Raw genomic sequence first — 22,213 nt, 5'->3', positions numbered from 1 at the left:
GCACACTTTTTTGCACTGTACGAAGGCTCTGGAGAGAAGCGCGCCTAACTAGGTGTAAAATGAGTCGACTCTATGTGTGGAGCCCTTGTACGATTTAAGGTATGACCCTGTAAATAGCTTTTAGGACTATATTATGCTAACCAAACATGAAAAACCTAACATTTCAAGTACAACACCCAAGTTCATGATTTTGAAATTTTCATTGAAAAACTTCCGATAATATCGTTTCCTGAGCTTCTTCCTGACTTTGCTGCTGGTGTATTATATTTTTTTTTGGTTAGATTATCAAAAATATATTATGTATAGATTTTTATGTACGTATATAATAATATGAAATATAATATGATTTACATAAACTACGCAAAAGTGAAGATATTCAGTTTACTAATCTTTCATTTATAACACGGCTGAAACAAAGTACTGTTGTGTTGGAACTTATTGGTGGTTAATAAAAAAACATTGTTAACACATGTACAACGACTACAAAACAGTATAACTCGCACAAGTCATTGACTTCTCCTTATCAACCTTGAACTACTATTTGTGTACTCAGAGAACAGTATTTTCTTATTATCTAAACAGATTCCTCTTTCAAAATAATTATGTTACTAAATATCTATAATTAAATTAGAACGAAAACATTTATTTTTTCATCTTATTGTTACAAATATAAAAGATAAGTTGATCAATAATGTGAAGTGGATCAGTTGTTGTGTTTTCCGTTCTAAAATATTTCTCCAAATTCTTTTCTTGTATATTACCTATATATACACTAAGCATACCATAACGGGCCAATTGACCCATTTTGAACTTTTGCATTGAAAATGTACGTATCATCTTGTTGCTTTTCCACATTTGACTTCATGACTTTTTCTTACCAATTAATCTACAGTTTATTATACTCTTTTTTTTGTTTTGTTTTGTTTATTTTGAGTAATACTTTTCGTATACCGTTATCTACCCGCTATGACAGAAATAGGTACCAGTAAGTGTTGGTATGATTAGTGTCAATGTACAATTTTGCGTCAAAATACACTTAATCTTAAAAAAATCGAATGTCAAATAGTTCGTTTAATTATTGGCAGATATCATAGAATACCACACAGTGGCTAACGTTTTTCCAAGTAAAGAAGCTCACAATCTTCAATCAATGTCGCTACATGGTTAAGTATTTATAGAATAAATAAATAAAAAACTCTATAAGCGGTGGGTATTTCCAAGAACAGTATCTGTAAGTATCTCGTGAATTTTTAAGGTAAAACTAAAAGTATGAGACCAATTATAATTTTAAAATAACAGTTAAAAATATTAAGCTTCAATTTTATTACTGTTAATCAAGATTGCTTTTTCGGGAATGAATATGTTAAGTAGCAGCTTAACATAAATATGTTATTGAGAACACTATCGAATTACACAAAGAGTATTTGGTCCAATTTTATCTTATTAAAAAAAAACGATCATGTATGTTAATTCAGGCCCAGAAGTTGATATAAGATTAAAAAAATATGTGTGGTGTCGTGGGACACCGGATAGGAACGAACAGCTATTTAAAGAAACAGCTATTTATATGAATAATAATAATAACCGTCATCACGTAGACTATATATTAGACACTGTATAGCCATCATACTAAGACTATACATAAATAATAAAAATCTTACGTTACGGACGTTTTTCCCGGTTAGGGTACCCCTCCGCATCGTCCCATAAGGAACTTCGTTCCAAAAAAATATATAAATAAATCAAAACTTCTATATTATTCAAAGTCGGGATGTTTCGGTTTCATATATGGTAAAACAGATCATTAAAATGTTATTTCGCAAGGAAACCCGCTGTGTGTAACTAGCGAAAGTGGACAGTGTCGGTCTCTGGTCCAACGCCATAAAGGGCGAAGCTGCACAGACGTCCAATTAGAGGGAATGTGCGCCCCTTAGGAATCGCCTCAACAACACGGGGTGATACAATTCTACCATTCAAATTATATTTAAATATGGATTATCTTTAAATTTTTACAAAAAAAATATATTATATAATACAAGAAGAGCGCGTGGTTCGCTTGCTTTATTGATTTTATTATAATTAAATTAAAACACATCTATATATAATATCTCTATATATAAAAATGAATTGCTGTTCGTTAGTCTCGCTAAAACTTGAGAGCGGCTGAGCCGATTTTGCTAATTTTGATCTTGAATTATTTGTGGAAGTACAGAGAAGGTTTAAAAGGTAGATAAATATAAAAATGCTCGGAATTAAATATAAACAACAATTTTGTTGTTCCTTTGGTATGCCCCCCGTCGGACGGATTCCTTTTGTTTGTTTTATGTTTATTTTATATAAAAGTTTAGGTCTTTTATTTATTGATTCAGGCACTACGAAGTCTGCCGGGTCAGCTAGTAATTAATAAAATACTCGTACTGTAAGCAGAAATATGTATTATAAACATCGCGATTTTAGATATATTACGCAGCTAATTAAATTCTTATATCGGAATATGATTTCATAAAAATAGAACTTACATTTTCTCTTTAACAATTACGTCATGTGAGAGATTAATCTAAACCAGCTTTTCTCGCAATTGAGAATCTTTTGTCGAAAAATGCAAAGATTACGAGTAAGCTTCAATATTCCGGTTTTTGATCGTCCTGTATGTTTTCTCCTTAAAAGGCGGACTGTCGACAATGGCCTGGGAACTGAGCTCATTTGAGGAGAAAATATTATATACTTTTGATCACTGTTCGCTCAAGCACTTTTTGAATGGAATTCTGCAGATGTGTCTGGAACGAATATGAAATAAAACTGAGAAATTAACTGTCGAATTACGGGCAAAGAAGGGTTCTGTAATCTTGAGGAACATTAAACAATCTTCTAATTTGGAATAAATCATGTTTTTTTAAATTCAAAATGATTTTTAACTTTAACTAAAAATTCATTAAGAATTGTTCACATCAACAATTCTTAATGAATTTTTAGTTAAATACCACACGCAATGTGCAACTGTTTTTTTTGCTGTTCAGTTAATCAATAATTTTAGCCTCTTGAAGTGTTCGTTCTGATTTTTTTGTTAATTTCAATACCCAATTATATAGTGGCTCGAAGAACACGTTTCATCTAAATGATGACCATAGTCCCTGAATAAAATATACGCACAAGTATGTAAGGTTTTTTTTGTGCACATTGTAATATCCAGTTTGGTCAACTATGTATGTACCAGTTGTACTGTTACTCTTATTTAAAATAATTAATTTAGTATTTATTTATTGCTTAGATGGGTGGATGAGCTCACAGCCCACCTGATGTTAAGTGGTTACTGGAGCCCATAGACATTTACAACGTAAATGCGCCACCCACCTTGAGATGTAAGTTCTAAGGTCTCAGTATAGTTACAACGGCTGCCTCACACTTCAAGCCGAAACGCATTACTACTTCACGGCAGAAATAGGCAGGGTGGTGGTACCTACCCGTGTGGACTCACAAGACGTCCTACCACCAGTAATTAAGCAAATTATAATTTTGCGAATTTGATTTTTATTACACAATGTTATTCCTTCACCGTGGAAGTCAATCGTGAACATTTGTTAAGTACGTATTTCATTACAAAAATTGGTACCCGCCTGCGGGATTTAAACACCGTTGCATCGCTAGATACAAATACACCGGACGTCTTATCCTTTAGGCCACGACGACTTCAAAAAGTAAAAAAAATAATGAAATACATTAAAATCATAAAAATGGTTTTATATTTCGCCATTTACCTGCAGAACTCTAAACGATGATGAGTTCCCATTTATCAGACTTTAATAACTTTTAGCGATTGTTGAGACCAATTTACGCATAGCTTATACCATTCTACATATTTCGTTGAATCTCACTGTAATTACGGAGACTTAAACGTACTTGGCTCGGAAATAATTAAGAGGAATGCCAATACAGAGCTCGTGACCACTTGATTTTTATCCTCCAATGTAATGTTTTCTCCGAGATAAAAATAAGACTTTTTTAATATTTCAGATTTTTCTTCCAATTTTTTTAGAGAAATATAGTACTAACATTTTTAGAATAAACAGCTATGTATATATGTATCGTAGGCCTTAATTATTTTATTTGATAAAACGCTACCGTTCAATTTAGACTCTCACTAGTGGCATTATCTAAAATATAGGAAAGAATCTCTAAGATAAGTTAATCGCTATAAAATACCCCACCAAAGAGTAAAGGTCAACAAATTTACGTTAATGAAGCAACTTGTTCACGCAGCGTGCTTCACCTTGAGTTGAGAACATAACGCAAAACGTGCTCGATGCTATTTTGTACGGATTACCGCTGTTTATCACACGATAAAAACTAAATTAACTTGGCGCCTTGTCTGTATATGCCTTTTGAATGCGAATATGGTCGCATCAGATGGAATCTTGTCATTGATTTATCAGTCAACCCATAAAAAATATGATATACATTTAATATAACAGTTTATTTGAAAGCTGATTTAAAACGGAAAAAAAAACCATCTAAATACCAAAAACCTTTCCCTAAGCCGTGAAAACATTCTGTCTTATCCGACAACAACGGATCTTATTTCGTGTTTTAATTTTTTTTCTGTGGTCGTGCGTGCCCGATCTCTTATTCTACAAAAACTTTGAAGTCCAATAAAGAGCGAAGCACGATGACCTTGCACGCGCTAACGAAGGCTGCATCCCGTACAAGGCTGGCCACAACAAAAAGAAATACGGACGCGTAAACCTGACACAAAAAATATGTATAAAAGAATGATGCCAGGCTCGGAACGCGAGATCGACGGTTTAGAATTTCATGCTCTCAAATTGAACAGTATGAAGAGCAAGCCTTTGTGAAGCGGTATTGACTTATCTTTTGTTTAAATAAGCTTATATATAAGCCAAGGTTGGTTTCGAAGTACATATTAGTATGAAACGCAATGGATGTTTGATAACAAAGTTCCTTTAATTACAACAATCACTTTGATCAAAATCAAGCTAATTCGAATGGTGGTCCAAATCAAGGGTAGGGCAAAATTGTATTAAAATCAATAATATAATATAAATAACATTTAAAATACTATTATACATATCTCATAAAATAAGATATCGCATTACGAACATTATTACCATAGCAGTTATCTATCGGAATAGGGCCAGATGTATTGAGAATTAGGTCACAATGATAACATTATCGACAGACCGTTGCATGCTATTTAGCAAGCATCCAATCTATGCTGCGGAGTGATTTTTCACGAGATTAAACGTGGGAAACGTTCATGCCCAAATACCAAAAGGTATTAAAAGATAAAAAAGAAATCGTCGTTCAGTGGATATTACTGAAATATGAGATTGTTTGTTACATAAACATGTTTTTTTTTTTTATATTTCTGTATTCGTACACTTTCTTTCGAATACGTTATGAAGTAATTCGGGCAAAAACCAAAGTGATTGATATAGCTCGCAGAGTCAGTAAACTGATGTGGCAGTGGTCTAGTCACATATGTCGCAGAACCGATAACCGTAGGGGTAGACGTATTCTGGAGTGGAGACCGCGAACCGGCAAACGTAGTGCTTTTTTTTTATTGCCTTTATAGGCAGACGGGCATACGGCCCACCTGATAGTGAGTGGTTACCGTCGCCCATGGACTTCAGCAATGCCAGGGGCAGAGCCAAGCCGCTGCCTACCGCTTAATACTCTCCACAAGTGTAGGACGCCCTCCTGCTAGATGGAGTGACGACCTGCGCAGGGCAGCTGGCAGTGACTGGATGCGTAGAACCGAAGATTGGGTTCAGTGGCGAGCTTTGAGGGAGGCTTAAGTCCAGCAGAGGACCACCGCAGGCTGGTGATTGTGAACAGTTTCTTTTTCTATTTGATTGCTAAAAAGGAAAGTGATTGTGTAAAAACTTTTAGTTATTCAGGATAATATGCTTCTTCGCTATCATGCTTCTTCGTATTCGTTAAGGGAATATAGTGGCAATGGCTATACGTGTATCGGTATATATATGTATACAAGGATTGATCTTAAGCGCGTGCGTATAGGTGCCTGCTGAACTTAGTAACCCTAGGAGTGGGCAGCTAGGAAGTTTTAAGAGTGCTTTAAGTCTCACATTTTGGGGTTGTAAGGGCACTCACGAACAAATAAACATTGCTGACAACGTGGTTAGAATATTCTGTTATGTACAGTAAATTTTCAGACTTTATATTTTTATATCTTAGTAAAAATCAATGTTCGTTCTTCGTTCGTTTCTACATAAATAAATTTCATACAGATCTTTTTTTTTATTGCTTAGATGGGTGGACGAGCTCACAGCCCACCTGGAGCCAAGTGGTTGCTGGAGCTCATAGACATCTACAACGTAAATGCACCACTGACCTTAAGATATAAGTTCTAAGGTCTCAAGTATAGTTACAGCGGCTGCCCCACCCTTCAAACCGAAACGCATTACTGCTTCACGGCAGAAACAGGCAGGATGGTGGTACCTACCCGCGCGGACTCACAAGAGGTCCTACCACCAGTGAAAATATAATTCGTCATCATCACATCATTCATACAATTCGAGAGGAACTTGAAACATTTATGGCACTCTAGGGTTCGTTTCTGTTCTAATAATATCAAGGTACAGTTAGGTAGCACACATCTACTTTCAACAAATCAGAATTTTTCATGCCAATAGTGATAGTCAGACCAGAGCATTATCTGGTTTCAATAGTATATAAAATAAGCTTAAACGCCTATAAGGCCACCATGTTTGACGCCGAAAGCTTAATGCATATCATATGTTCTTGAACTGAGTATAGAGTGTAGAGAAGTCCAAGAATAACGAGAATTTTTACGCCTCATTTAACATAGCCATTATTTAATTTCATTATGATATGTAGGTACTATGAAAGCTACATAATATATTCAAGCACAGCGATATTATCGATTGATTGATAGACCCGATGCAATTGCACTCTGAATAACAAGTAGGTTTCATACGTCTCAATCGCAGACGCTGTGATGCGAAATCACGTGTCCACTGTCTGGTGTGTCATTAACATAATTTTCACATACGACATTTAATTTTAGTATATGCGGCTCGCCTTCTTGTTTATATATTTTTTTCTTCAGCTGCAAGGATATATCGCTCGCAAATGAAGATACTACCGGACTAATCGGAATTGCGACCCGCTGAGAAGATCCGGCGAGAAACTCAGCGAACTAATAGATGGGTTAGATTGCACGTCGAACTGTTTGTCGAGTTTGACGAGCACAGTTACCGGGGTCACTAAGCCTGCTCCTAGTGTTAGAGCTGAAGGCGTCTAATGCAAGAGTTATTGGATCTGATGGATCCGTAAGAACTTGTCCAGGGCGCCTACTTGTATACCAAGACAGCTTAAATTATACTAAGGTTAATGAGAAAAAGGCGTTAAAAACTTTTGCTTCACAAAGCACAAGTATGGCCCCGCATGGTGTAGTGATCCCATCTGTGGATTTGTCTCAAATACTAGCTTCTTCCATTGCCTCCATACAGAAGAGGGTCCTTCGGATTGCCGATAAACCCATTCTCACTGATCGTTTGGATCCTTTGACTACTACCTAATACCACACACTCATTATCAGATGGGTCGTATACTCAACTGCTTACAAGGGAAATAACAAAAAATATGTTACAGGTCAACCGATGTCAAGCGATTGCTAGAGGCTATCTATAATTTGAATACAGCCACTAAACTGTGAGACTATGGCAACAATATTAAAATAACGGCTTTCCTACACTCAAATTGGGCCACATGGTCAAAATAGGCTGAAAGAGCGGCTGTTGTTGTCAACTACAATAAAGTTTAGAAATAGGCCATATACCTGACCGTGAAAGTGGAAATTTTTGCAAGAAACATATGATTACAACTAGGTTGCCTATCGCGGAGCAGTAAGAAGGCGTTTTGGTTTAAAGAATAAACTGCTCACCATCATATTGTGGCTACATGTTTGTTTGTCTTCGAAGCAAATAACAAATGAAATAGATACATATTTTCATTTACATTTTAATGAACTAATACTGGCCCAGTTAACGGGATTGCACTATAAGATTCATTATATTATATTTTATTTTATTATTATCATTTGAGGAAAACAAATATTGGTTTTCACAACTATTTTCATTGATAAAAAAACACTAAATCTCAGCAATGGTCATTAAATAAAAGAAAATGAAAACCGGTAGACAAACAGTAGAGAAAATGGTACTTAACTGTTTTTTGTCTTTGCCTATTTATTTATAGATATTGCACTCATAAATCTGTTACTAAGTTATGTATTATTTTTATTTGTCAGCCCTGTTGAGCGGCAGTGCAGACGCCCACTCCCTGACACAGTGGGCGGACCTGTGCTCCGCTTTTCAACTTATGGCTTCACCATTCTTGTATTGTGTATCTTGGGAAGATACCTCCAATAGAATAAGGTGTTTATTACTTTGTAAATTACTGTGTCTTTTCATTAATAACTAAAAAATTCGAAGTAAATGGGCATCGCACTGGCTGATTCTTATGATGCGGAAATGGCAGAAGTGTTTTATTTTTGGTGCAACAAAATTGTCTTTCAATAGTTTCAGAATTCAAATAAATAATTTTGCAAGCTGAATAAAGATTCTAATTCGTTTATCATTTCTACATATTCGTGTCGGTAAATTTGCGAATCAAGTACTTGTACAACAAATACAGTTGTATCAGTGACGGATTGTATTCAAGTCTCCACTTAAAATACGTTCACCCACACGACTCTAAATACAAAGCACACATCACAAAATATGTTTAGAATACGATTGACTTTCTACGAAACGAATCCAAAAGGTCTTCTCTCTGGAACTACGCTATATTTAGAGCATAAAATGTAATCTGCTAACAACCTAAAAGGATTCGAAATCATTAAGTAGGTAAAATAACGAAGACATTGATTATTATTTTAACTTAAAAAACACAACCTATCTAAAAATTACATTTAGAAGATTTTTGTGTTATTCTTCGAAGATAGGCTGAAAGGACCACGTCTTGGTAAGTTTTTACTTAAATCCATAGATTCCATACGTGAATGATACCTAGTGAGGTGTTTGGTATAGTTGAGTGGAAATTGAGTAGAAAGGTGAATGGTAGACATTGTGAATACCACCAACCCGTGAAGCATTATTTGTTCCTGCCTTGAAAGGTAGTACTGCAGTAGTAATACATTAGTTATCACGATCGCTCAAGCTCAATGCCCACCGCGGCCCATAGACATCAAAAACATATTCGCCGCCACCCATCTTGAAATATAAGTTTTACATTACAACGCCTGCTCAACTCTTCAAATCGAAATGCCTTACTGCTTTATGGCAAAAATAGGCAGGGTGCTAATGTGTCCTCGTGTGAGATGGAAACGCGGCCTACCCCTATGGGTAGGCACATAGGTGCCTCGGTTACGACTTTAGACGAGGTGGATAATGAGCTCGTACTCTGTCTAACAGCTTTGTGAATACATAATTCTCATACAAATAAATCCACCCAGTAAATTTCAGACACATTAAAATATTGGTCCAACATAACATAGCTCTCGTATAACATGATTAAATTCAATTAAGGCTTGGCTAACTTAATCATACTTACTCTAAGCAGAACAATACTTAAGGTATATACACAATATACACGCGTGCACCATGTATGACCGCTGATATTCTGAATATCCGATCATAAACATTATCTGTACTGCTAATCTTATTGCCTTGTTGGTAAATAACCCCTATCACTATATATATGGGTAGACCAGGTAAGCTTTTTTTTTGGGGGTTCGAGTTCGATTCCAAATCAAAGTCAGTTTGATATTCATTATTTGCTTTTGTGTGTGTTTATTTATTTGTTTATGTCAAATTCGATGAAAATTCGATTCTAAATTCGATCTAAATCGATTCTAAATTCGATCGAAATCGATTGGAAATTGTTTATGTCAACATAACCTTTTTATTGCCTTCAAAAATGGAGTAACTAGCTGCCTGATCTTAGGTTATTAACATCGCTCATTAACATCAACTATGAGAGGGGCAGAGACAAATATTTTGCTTGTCGCTGCGAAATATTCAAGCCGGTTTCGAAAAGTACTTTTAATAGCATTAAACAATCAACGAGGAAGAAAATATCTTCCAACTAAAAAAGTAAAGGGAAATAGGATTATTCCACTAGGTAGTAGTCGAAAAACTGTCTACTAGGACTAGACCATACCGCCAGTTGATGACGATCAAACTACATCAGTGCATTCTCCAATACTATACTATTTTTAGGACTTAATAGCCCCATATACATAGGTCATTGATATCTGATACGAAACTCATGAATACAAATATGTGTACAGCGTGCTCTTGATCTGAAATGAAATCACAATGCAATCTGTTGTATCGCTTGAACAATGGATTTGCAGAGGCAACTTGATATCGGTACATTCGATTTTATGATTGTAATGAACTAGTAAGCAAACGTATCTGCATCTCTATCGTATCATCATCTACATGGATGTAAATGGACTGTTTTTTCGATGACCGCGCGGCCTATCTGATATTGAATGGTTACTGAATGCCGAAACTGGATAATGTTGAAACAGTCAAGGTTGTGGCTCTTATCGTGCAGGCAAGTAATACGTCTAAATCGAACCCCCAAAATTTATAATTTTGTGTGATAACTGAGGGCTCTAAAGTTATTCATAAATACTAAAAAATTTTATTGCCCTTTTCAGAGACGAGCATACGGCCCACTTGATGGTAAGTGGTTACCGTCACCCATGGACTTCAACAATGCCAGGAGCAGAGCCAAGCCGCTGCCTACCGTTCCAAGCCAATACAAATATAAAGAAACAAAAAAGTTGAAAAATTGTGAATGATATTAAAATGTTGCGACAATAATATACTCGTAGATGATATTTGTCATTTCATTACCAACTCATCGGAGAGTGAAAGCAAAACCTAAAAAAAATACATGAATACTGGAATCTAATGGACTAAACATGGTTTGACGATATCAACGTGTTAATTATTAATATAAACGACTGCCATCACTATTCTATCAAAAATCCACGATTTTTATGGTTTTAAATCAATGAATAAAATAAAATCCATTAATTCTAATATTATTTCACGTCTAGCTGTCAATCCAGTCACAACACTTGACGTTATGATAGTAGCTAATTGTTATGATCGTTTTTTTTGCCCCGAAATAACTTCACATCTAAGTTTTTATATAAAGTCTCTTTCTTTACAAAGTCCGCGCGACGATTTAAATGCTATTGTATCGTAATAAATTGTTTTTTTTTATTTTCTGCTTACTTTAGATGGTTCAAGTCGGCAGTTGGCGGCTGTTTGCATGAGTGGACCAGGCTCACCACAAACCGGGAGGAGTGGCGATTGCTCGTGAGGCGCATAACATCTGCCCACAACAATGATGCTGGATGACGACCACGACCGCTCTGACAAGAGTGATACGACATACGATACGATTAGATGGTACGCAATTGTATGTTTATTATAGGTACTATTCGATTGATCTAGCTTCGATTAAATAAAATATGAGTCGTGCATAGCTTACGGCCAACTAATACTTCTGTCACAGTTGATTTGATTTCCACAGCTGATAATCTATGAGTTCTTATCCTATAATCATAATCAAAACGTTCGCTACAACTATAATTTTCGTATAGGTATATTTAATAGATCTGTTCTATTGGGTAATGACTAGTTGCGTACAACGTGGTGCTTGCTAGCTGAATTATCTTGGCATGAGTACTGAACGGAAATATTTAACATTGTTTTGAATTAGAACTGAATTCTATTCGATTGTATGTTGTCAATTCTTAATTACAGTTGTTAAGAAATCATAGTATTTAGTTCGAGTGTTTGGAATTTAATTTCTATAAGGGAGTATTTATCGCTTATTTATAACACTTCATCTAAATATCAAAGTAAAGTAAAAACTTTGTACCCCTTTTTACGAAAATTGCGCGTACGGAGCAGTATGAAATTTCCCACACTATAGAGAAGATAGAGAAGGAGTGCAAAACCTAATATATTTTTTTAATTATGCAGTAATAATACAATAAATCAATAAAAAAAACATAACACACACTACCATGTATTTGACACACACACATTTTTGTTTATTGTCCAACTTTTGTTATTATTTAAAGTCTGTGGTCAAATTGAATCGGTTAATATTGTTTATCTATCTATCTATCTATATATATATATAAATGAATTGCTGTTCGTTAGTCTCGCTAAAAGTCGAGAACGGCTGGACCGATTTGGCTAATTTTGGTCTTGAATTATTTGTGGAAGTCCAGAAGGTTTAAAAGGTTTGATAAATATGAGAATGCTCGGAATTAAATAAAAATAACAATTTGGTTTTTTCTTTGATGCGTCCCCCGTCGGACGGATCCCTTTTGTTTGTTTTAAGTTTATTTTATACAAAAGCTTAGATCTTTTATTTATCGATTGAGGCACTACGAAGTCTGCCGGGTCAGCTAGTCTTTAAAATTATTTATCTATAGTGTAGTCTTATATAGATTATAGATGTTTGACAATAGAACCATAATAATGTTCAAACTTATAATTTCAATTAATTATACTCGAATTTCGACCACTGCGGAACGACTAGTTTTAATAAAGTCTAAATAATTTATTTTTAAATGATGCAATTTTAGAAAACACCCACTTTAAAATGAAAATGAATTAAACGAACCTAAATATTTGAATCTTATTTATAACAATAGAATCAAATAGAATGTGCCGGCGTCTTACAGAGCATTCTCTCACGCAATCAATCTTACGATCGTTGTTTATTTTGGATGTATGCAGCCGTCCGTTTACTACGCTTTATAAATAACATATAGAAATAAACGAGTAATCATTAAATTTGTACGTCGTGTTGTAATTGGGTCACTGTTTTATTTGTCACAGCGTATTTTCATAGCAAATGTTTTTACGCTCACGCGGTCTCTGTTGTTTTTTCACGGGAATGTGCTATTTGAAGAATTTCGCTGCGAAATCATTTTATAGCTCTTATGACGCAATAATCGAAGTATGTTTACGAAACAAAATTCCAATATCGAGAGCTAGTTCAGTGTGTAAGATTAAAAAGGTTAAGTACAAAATTACCCGATTTGATATACGATTTAAAAAAAAAATAGTTTAAAAAACTAACAAAATACGTTTTTATAGAAAAACCAACTAACGAATAGAAAATAAATTTTAATAAATTTGAATTAAAAATAGTGTAAGAAAAAATTATTTTATTGTAAAAAAAGCGTATTTTGTTAGTTTTTTTAAACTATTATTTATTTTTATTTTTAAGTAGAATTTAAATTTTTTAAATTTTTATTTATTTTTATTATTATTTTTTTAATATTGAATTGTCATCGGTCCTTAATAAGTATACCAAATTTCGAGTTAATCCGACGTTTTGAAGGTGGTCAAAATCATGTTCAAAGATTCCGTTACAAACATACATACTGAAGCTAATAAAGGCGTATTAAAAAAGGCAGATTTTCAGGGTGAACTTATCACTACAAGCAATGTCGATAACCGCAAACGGCAAATTTGAAACAAATCATTTATCAATTGAAAACCATTGAAATCGTTCCCACAAGTTGACGCTTCACAGAATTGTCACTCGCTTCCCGCTGTGTCTGACGTGTGAACGATTTAATTGGACAAAATACAGTGCGGAGGGGAAAACATTATTATTCGACATTTCAGATGTGAAACTAATTGCAATAAAAATCTTCAATTAAATACAAAAATAAAGAAAGCCACAACTTTAAAAAAAAGTACAATTACAAAAATCAAAATTTTTTAATTACACCTCAATAATGAGGACATAGTAGCAGGTACAAGATTATGATTCAAATGAATGCCAAAAATAATATGAAAGGTTTTATGAACCTTATATACACAAAATGAATTATACTGAGATGCAACTCTATTTCGACAAGCACATATTAAAATTATAAATGAAGTGACATGTTCGTGCCTTGTAACTTTTATAGCCACCATATATTAAAAATTCGTTTTCTATTTTTCCCAAGCAAACACTACACTATAAGTTTAACATAAGAACGTGGTACAATTTTGAGAGAATTTTGAGAGAGTCGTTATATATCCATAGCACTGGAGCTTTAAGACTGAATATGAATGCCCGTGCCTACCTTAGATAGGAGGTTGAGGATATTATGTTGGATAAACGCTCTCCCACTCATCAACCGCAACTGCACCGCATAATTTGATTCACAGCCGAAACAGAGAGGATGGTAATACTTTTTTTTCCTACATATGATGGCCTTGGCTGGCTGGTAGCCTTTAGAGGCTATTTCAGCTTCTCCCTAACATGTAGGTGAGGTCACGGGGCTCAAACTGGAGTGTTGCTAACACTGGCCCTAGCAAGAGCAGTGCTTCGCAGAATCTACTACCGGATCGGAAACGCGTCCCACTGAGAAGATCCGGCGAGAAACTCAGTGGGCTGTGTCTGTGGGTTAATTCGCTCGTCAAGCCCTTCGTCGCAAGAGACGGGTTCGACGAGAACGGTGACCAGTGCTTGTGGTACCTAAAAGCACCGTTAATGGATCGGGAGGATCCGTAATGACGTGTTTTCGGCGACGTCGACTATTTACCATTCGGTCTACAGGATAGGGTATGAAGGTAATACGAGTCCGTGCCGTCGAACGATAAATTTTCTCTTTCTCTCTCTCTCTCTCTCTCTCTCTCTCTCTCTCTCTCTTTTAGTTCACAGACGTCCACTGCTGAACATAGGCCTCCTCCAAAACGCTCTAATATCGGTAAATACGTTCGCAATGTGCTGCTGAACTCTGCTAAACATAGAGCAAGATTAAAAACTTAAATTAGTTATAAGAAAGAAAAAAAAAACAGGAATTGTCAAGCGAAGCGCGTTAAGACGATTTTAAATACGAAGCCGGTCATAAAAGGATCCACGTCAAAAAGGATAGAGCCAAGTGGAAATTTCTAAAGGCTTTTATTGAAAGACAAGCTCTTTCGCCAAAAGATCAATCTGTTGCTCATATACATGCGTACTTAAGTATATTAGTATTGTAAGTGTAGACTTGGAATTAAAAATTCAGAAAAAAAATCAACACTGAGCCTATTTCTATTGTGTTTACTTAATAATAGTTAATAGTTATTAAAAAATCTTTATTACATAACCTACCAGGAAATATTCATGCTTAGCCAAGTATATTATATAATACTATCCTTGAGATTCAGTTATAAGTTTAAAAAAATTCTCCGAATTTTCCTTAACATGCAATGAATGATTTACCGTACACATACTTGCGCGTTCATTCGATAGTTATCGTGTTGTACGCTAAATATAAAGTTAATGTCTCGCTTCCAGTTAATTTATTCTCAATCGTCAGGGTAAACATATTGATTAAGATAAAATTACTCGCACATAATCTTACGACCAGTATTTCTATCTGTGGATAAAATTACGTCTGACTATGCAGTGGAAATTACGTTGTAGCTTGAAGCGACTGAATACTTCTATGATTTGGTTACTGAGAGTGAATATTAAAATTATTTTATAGTTTTTAAGTTTTTTCGATCCAATATTTGCTTTACTGAGGCATAACTTACTGCAAGCAATTGGTTAATCATGTAAGTAGAAATAATATATAAAAATATGTTGAAAATGAAATTAAATGAAGATTTAAAATGTTAATTTGTTTTTTGGTACTGAGTCATTGCGGGTCTACTTAGCCATCAAAACTTGAATACGAATATCTTGACACAAAAGGTCAGAGTTTTTATTTTAACAGATATAGTCAAAATTATGCTACCAACAAATACGATACGTCCTAAAATAAGTAGGTAATTACAGTAACCCACAATAAATATTTTTCATCGAGCTTTGGGAAGAGACAAGCGGCTAATTTCGGTTTCGTAGAGCATTATCTCTGTCGCACCCTAGAGCTATGTGACATTTAAGAGATAGCTGTCGTTTATTAAGTTTTTTATTTATAATTTTTTGCTATTCCCCCATCGCTTTTTACATGATGAGGTACGTGGTATTTAGAGAAATTTGGTACCTACCAAATGATACCAATTCGATCAAATTCGCATCACTATATATATATATTTTACAAGTACGCCAAATGCATTTATTTACCCATGGGCGCTGATATGCCCAAGCCATTTAGTTTTTAGACTACTAAATCTTTAGAATACTAAATAAAACCTTGAATAATTTATTTCAATCATGTAAAAAAACGTTCAATATAATGATTACCTGGTATTAATAGTTACATGATAAAGTAATAAATTCTGATTTAGATGTACATACGTGCATGCTGAGATTATATTATGTATAGGTTAACTGAAGCACTAATAAATGTCTTGGCTTAAATCACGGTTTTGAATCTAGACTGCAGTGCTAACGGCAAGTCCGAAACTTGGCATGCACTTAGATCTAAATATCTTAAACAAGTATTTCAAGTATTGTTCAACAGTATTTTTATTCATCGTTGAACTAAATGAAATAACTAAAAATAAGACAAGATTCGGTGATATCACATCGCGTCATAATGAGTAGGGAAAAATGCAGTTAGCAAGGTAATCTGAGGAGCCTGTCTAAGCTTATAAATAAATGACTACGGTGTCACTTAGCCCAATGAGTTTCTCGCCAGATCTTCTCAGTGGGTCGCGTTTTCGATCCGATGGTAGATTCTGCGAAGCACTGCTCTTGCTAGGGCCAGTGTTAGCAACAATCCCGGTTTGAGCCCTGAGAGCTCACCTACACGTCAACGAGAAGCTGAAATAGCCTCTCAAAGCTATCAACATAGGCAAGGAAAAAAAACGGTGTCACACCTTCATCATATGGGGCGTAAATTGTAAAATATATCAAAATTTCCAGAATATTAAATTTAATAACCATTGGTAGAAAACTTCATCGTAAGTATACTATCGTAAAATATAACGGTTCTGATTTTCTACTTTACGTAATTAACCTACAAATAGTTGTTTACGTTCGTATATAAATAATTGCGATTGTAAGTACATGATAGAAATAAACCAAACTTTCTCTTACAAAAGTGCTGGTTAAAATTACGGTCAAAAGTTAATTAGTAATTACGAAACGTTTTACAGATTTAAACGTTAAATTTTAAAGGAGTGATCGTTAATCCAGCTAGGCTATCTTAGTCTAGATATAAATAAAGATTGGGTCGAGGATATGTCGCCCACCCACTTGGGGATATTGGAGTGGGGCCAGCAAAACAAACACTATTAAACTTTTTTCTACAAATGTCGTAACGTCTTTTATATGCTGCAAAGTATAGATAGAATAAAATGTCCTAATTTTTTTTTTTTTCATTATGAAGGAAATTTAAAAATTGTATTTTTTTTTATTGCTTAGATAGGTGGACGATCTCACAACCCACCTGGTGTTAAGTGATTACTGGAGCCCATAGACATCTACAACGTAAATGCGCCACCCACATTGAGGTATTAGTTCTAAGGTCTCAAGTATAGTTACAACGGCTGCCCCACCCTTCAAACCGAAACGCATTACTGCTTCACGGCAGAAATAGGCAGGGTGGTGGTACCTACCCGTGCGGACTCTCAAGAGGTCTTACCACCAGTAAATACCAGAATTCTACATGGCAATGCTGAAAATAATAATTATATGGAAAACAAAATAGAGCCTTCCTAAATCTACTCATATAACGAAACATCGCTTGTTATACTTTAGTTTTAGCATAAATTTAATTCCGTTTCAAGTCGAATTGAATCATCCGCTTTTTAGCAGAAAAGCTGATTAATAAATTATAAATAAAACAAAAACTATGACTCATCAAATTCGGTTAACAGAAAACAAGGAGCTGGAGAGAATAGTTCAAGTAGATACGAGAATTGAATACTGTTCAAGTAGTCTTCACTCTAGAATAAATTTTTGTTTGTTATGCAGCAACGAATCGATATGATTTTTCAAAGAGAAATTTGTTGAAACTAGCTTTTTTGACAATTGTTATATTTTTTATTGATGTTTATCGAGTTTACAGCAGAATTCATACTGGTCATTGACATTTAACTTTTGAAATTTCCCTATCTTGACTCTACAAAGTTTAATGAGATTTACAACTCCCAGTAAGGCAGAGTCGATAGAGTGCGTTGCTCTAGTGACTTTTAGGTCACTTGCTGGCGCTAGCTCGGGATAATGTTCGGGTTATTATTATGCAATAGGTAATCAATCTCAATATAGAGTTGAATAGTTTCAGAAATTACGTATCTCTATGTTTATAGATTCTAAGATAACTAATTAGATTTCAATGCCGTTTTCACCATTAATTAGAAAACGGTTTCTGTGTTTAATAAATATACATTTAGTAAGCGGTTACAGTTATAAAAAAATCGATAATTCATAATTGTAATCAAACTCTTACTTAATCATATAAAGTAATGTACAAGTAATTTAAAAATCCTAAGACTCTTTAAGCAATTTGAAATTGTTCTGTTTTACTTAACCCGTGTAATACTTGATACATTCGCGTTCAGAACGCTTCGAGGATAATAATAAAACTACTGCCTTACGGACCGAATGCCGCAGGAGGTAAGCCGCAGGTAGAGCCCGCCTTAACACCTTCAAGTATCGTTTGAAAAGTCAATAACAACTACAATACCGTACCCAGTATGTAGTGTTTAAAACATTCCTTGTGAATGGCAACCATTGTCGTGTGGTTATTTGATGAGTCCATTGTAAACAAAAGATAAGGCAGATTTGATTACTAAGAAAAACACTCAACAACTACTTTGCACGTCGCTTCAAAATCTATAATGCTATATATAGGTTATCCGATCACGTATACCCAGATATTACAGATAAACAGTACCTATGGAATTGATAAAAAACGGATAAATCGTTATCACGATTAAAGCACTTTCATAATTTTCGTAGAACTGCAATGAGCGGTTTGGTTTTAATATGCGTAAGACGACCTTCACATATGACATCATAGCATCTCATTATTAAAGACTTGATTCATTAACAACTTAATGTTACACTTACCAACTAGTTTGACTTCCGTCTTGGTTGAAAGTTATGTGTTCAGCTACTGAAAATCCGAAGTATGAGCCGGCCTCTCCGTACTTTATCACGGGGATCCTCGGTTCCAAGTTGAAACAGGAGACACTGTACAATATACACAAAAATAAAACACTACTGGACGCATATCTCGCTGCCATCGTGTACGTTGTTCGTTGTTTTCGTATAACTAAATAACACATTCACTGTTATGTTACTATTGAGAACATCGCGTGCTTCGAAATTATCACCGCGAAGACACAGACCCCCAGCACGGTTGCCGTACGCCGGCCGAGTATTCAGTAAAATTTAGTTCCCGCCGCACTTTGCTATCTGCTCGTATGGACAGAACTTGTATTACATGCGCGCCGCACTCCTATAGAGGCAACTGAACTCATAAAAATGACATAGACGGATCAAAAAGTTGAATTTAGTGACATCTGTTGGAAGATTGATCAACTAGTTTTAGGTAGAGTTAAAAAGTAGAGCATGGCATGAATGTAGAGTTGGACAATTTAATGTCAAATGCGTAGAGAATTCTGAGAAAAAAAACTAAAGCGATAAATAATATATCTCATTGCAGTTAATCTTTTAGTTAGAAGATAATTAATACAGTAATTGAAGAACATAATAGAAAGTTGAAACAAAAATACAAACAGCGCCATCTAACGTAAAAAGTAAAACGTTCGTAATTTCTTTCGTATCTGTGTATAACTGAAGATGGCCGCACTGTTAACGTCCAAATATTCAATTCTAAGCTCACATCCCAAATAATTCGTTTTTTCTCTACTTAATCGGGAAGGGGCTATTCAAGCTACTCATCAATAGGTAGGTAAGTACACGTGCTCAATCTGAGAGAATTGATACAGCTGACCAGAGGAAGAGCAAGCGAGCAAACTTCGGTTAATCTATCATCGGATCGGAATTACGACTCACTGAGAAGATCCGGCGAGAAACTCAGTGGGTGAAATAATAACCTACATATTTATTCCAAGCACTTGCAACCGTTCTATGCTTTTTTTACTTAACTTTTATTTACTAGGGTTCCGTATTACGAAAAAAAAATCCCTGCAGTTCATCCAGTCCAAATATCACAGCTATTTTGGTCACTATTGGCACTCTCTACATTATAACAGTATACTTGGTATATATACTACAAATGTCTATAATAGCGTAATCAATAGGAAACGATATTTTTTTTACAAAGCGGTTTTTGACGTCTTTCGGTAGGTCCGAAGAATCCAAAGGTCCGAATTATGACCGAAATGTTATTTGTGGAACTTGTATATCAGCAAGTTTGTCTTGTAAATATCGTGCTAGATAATGACCGAGCTTTACTCGGCCATTTTTTTTTTTTTGATAAATTTTGTTCTTTGGAAGTTATATTTAAATATGAATAATATTTTTCGATCTTACTGACAGAATAATAAAAAAATATGTACTGGTTATTTAAAAAAAAAATCAAAATTATCGATAAAGTTGATTATTGAAAACACGAATAAAACAACATTTTCTGAAAATAAATCGTAGATAGATCGATTTATCACACCCAAAACACCCTGTATACTAAATTTTATGGAAATCGTTGGAGCCGTTTCCGAGATTCAGATTATATATAATATATATAATCTGAATAATATGTTTAGAAGTCGTCGTGGCGTCGGATAAGACGTCCGATGCATTCGTGTTGAGCGATGCACCGATATTCGAATCTCAGGTGGGTACCAATTTTTCTAATGAAATACGTACTCAACAAATGTTCACGATTGACTTCCACGGTGAAGGAATAACATCGTGTAATTAAAAATGAAACCCGCAAAATTATAATTTGCGTAATTACTGGTGGCAGGACCTCTTGTGAGTCCGCGCGGGTGGATACCACCGCCCTGCCTATTTCTGCCGTGAAGCAGTAATGCGTTTCGGTTCGAAGGGTGGGGCAGCCGTTGTAACTATACTGAGACCTTAGAACTTATATCTCAAGGTGGGTGGCGCATTTACGTTGTGGATGTCTATGGGCTCCAGTAACCACTTAACACCAGGTGGGCTGTGAGCTCGTCCACCCATCTAAGCAATAAAATAAATAAATAAAATGTATTTATATACAATAATTGCTCGTTTAAATATATAAGATTAGAGCGTTCAAAATCAAGGATTTCTTCTATGAAATATATCGCTACATAGGTATCTATAACATAGTAAGTGATAGTAGCACTCGAAGCACATTGCTGAAATGAAAAAAAAACTATCTACATACATATCATGACTGCTCAGACATAAAAAATTTAAACCAATAGGTACCTAACTCGGACCATTAATAAAGTAATATACAGATTTATTTTTTCCTTAGATGAGTGAACGAGCTCACAGCCCACCTGGTGTAAATACGCCACCCACCTTGAGATAAGTTCTAAGGTCTCAGTATAGTTACAACGGCTGCCCCACCCTTCAAACCGAAACGCATTACTGCTTCACGGCAGGAATAGGCAGGGTGGTGGTACCTACCCGTGCGGGCTCACAAGAGATCCTACCACCAGTAATTACGCAAATTATAATTTAGCGGGTTTGATTTTTATAACACGATGTAATTCCTTCACCGTGGAAGTCAATCGTGCACATTTGTTAAGTACGTATTTCATTAGAAAAAATGGTACCCGCCTCCGGGATTCGAACACCGTTTGCTCGATATGAATGCACCGGACGTCTTATCCTTTAGGCCGCGACGACTTCAATGGACTTAAATGGATCTAGATTTGAAAGGAATCCCTGAGCATATAGACGGACTGGTTCACTTTCTCTTAAGTTGCGTATATTTTCCGGATTAGTGCTGTATGCGAAAAAGTTTAAGATGGTCATGTAATTTTCCTTTCACTTTCACCCCATCCGTGAACCAAATCAAAATTCACCCTATCCATCCTTAATGCATAAATGTAATTTATAAGACATTTTGTGGCTCTTGACTCTAGCATGTTCTCTCCTCTACAGTGTGCCTCGCGTAACGACATCTAACATGGATTGAACAGTATGCTTTGTGTGAGTTTTTTAACGTTCTCGATAACGTAAAAGTTAGCTCTTTGATGAAATAAATAATAAATAATAAATGAAAATATTATTTTAACTATCTCAAGACCCGGCAAAGGCC

At 35.1% G+C, this 22,213-nt stretch overlaps 1 protein-coding gene across 2 annotated transcripts in view; it reads right to left on the bottom strand.

Annotated features, from left to right (window-relative positions):
• mew (multiple edematous wings) overlaps positions 1–19,464 on the bottom strand; it is a 96,957-nt gene extending 77,493 nt beyond the window's left edge. For both annotated transcript variants that reach the window (XM_028183580.2, XM_028183582.2), the window contains exon 1: positions 19,060–19,464. In XM_028183580.2, coding sequence (XP_028039381.2) covers positions 19,060–19,277 — 218 coding nt within the window. In that variant the 5' untranslated portion in view covers positions 19,278–19,464. The remainder of the gene's footprint in view (positions 1–19,059) is intronic.
• Positions 19,465–22,213: the final 2,749 nt, after the last annotated feature.

Source organism: Bombyx mandarina, chromosome 08, assembly GCF_030267445.1.
Source record: "Bombyx mandarina strain Sakado chromosome 08, ASM3026744v2".
Classification (NCBI taxonomy): Eukaryota; Metazoa; Arthropoda; class Insecta; order Lepidoptera; family Bombycidae; genus Bombyx; species Bombyx mandarina.
Note: the sequence above shows the minus strand (reverse complement) of the source record. Positions and strands in the feature narration are given on the sequence as shown.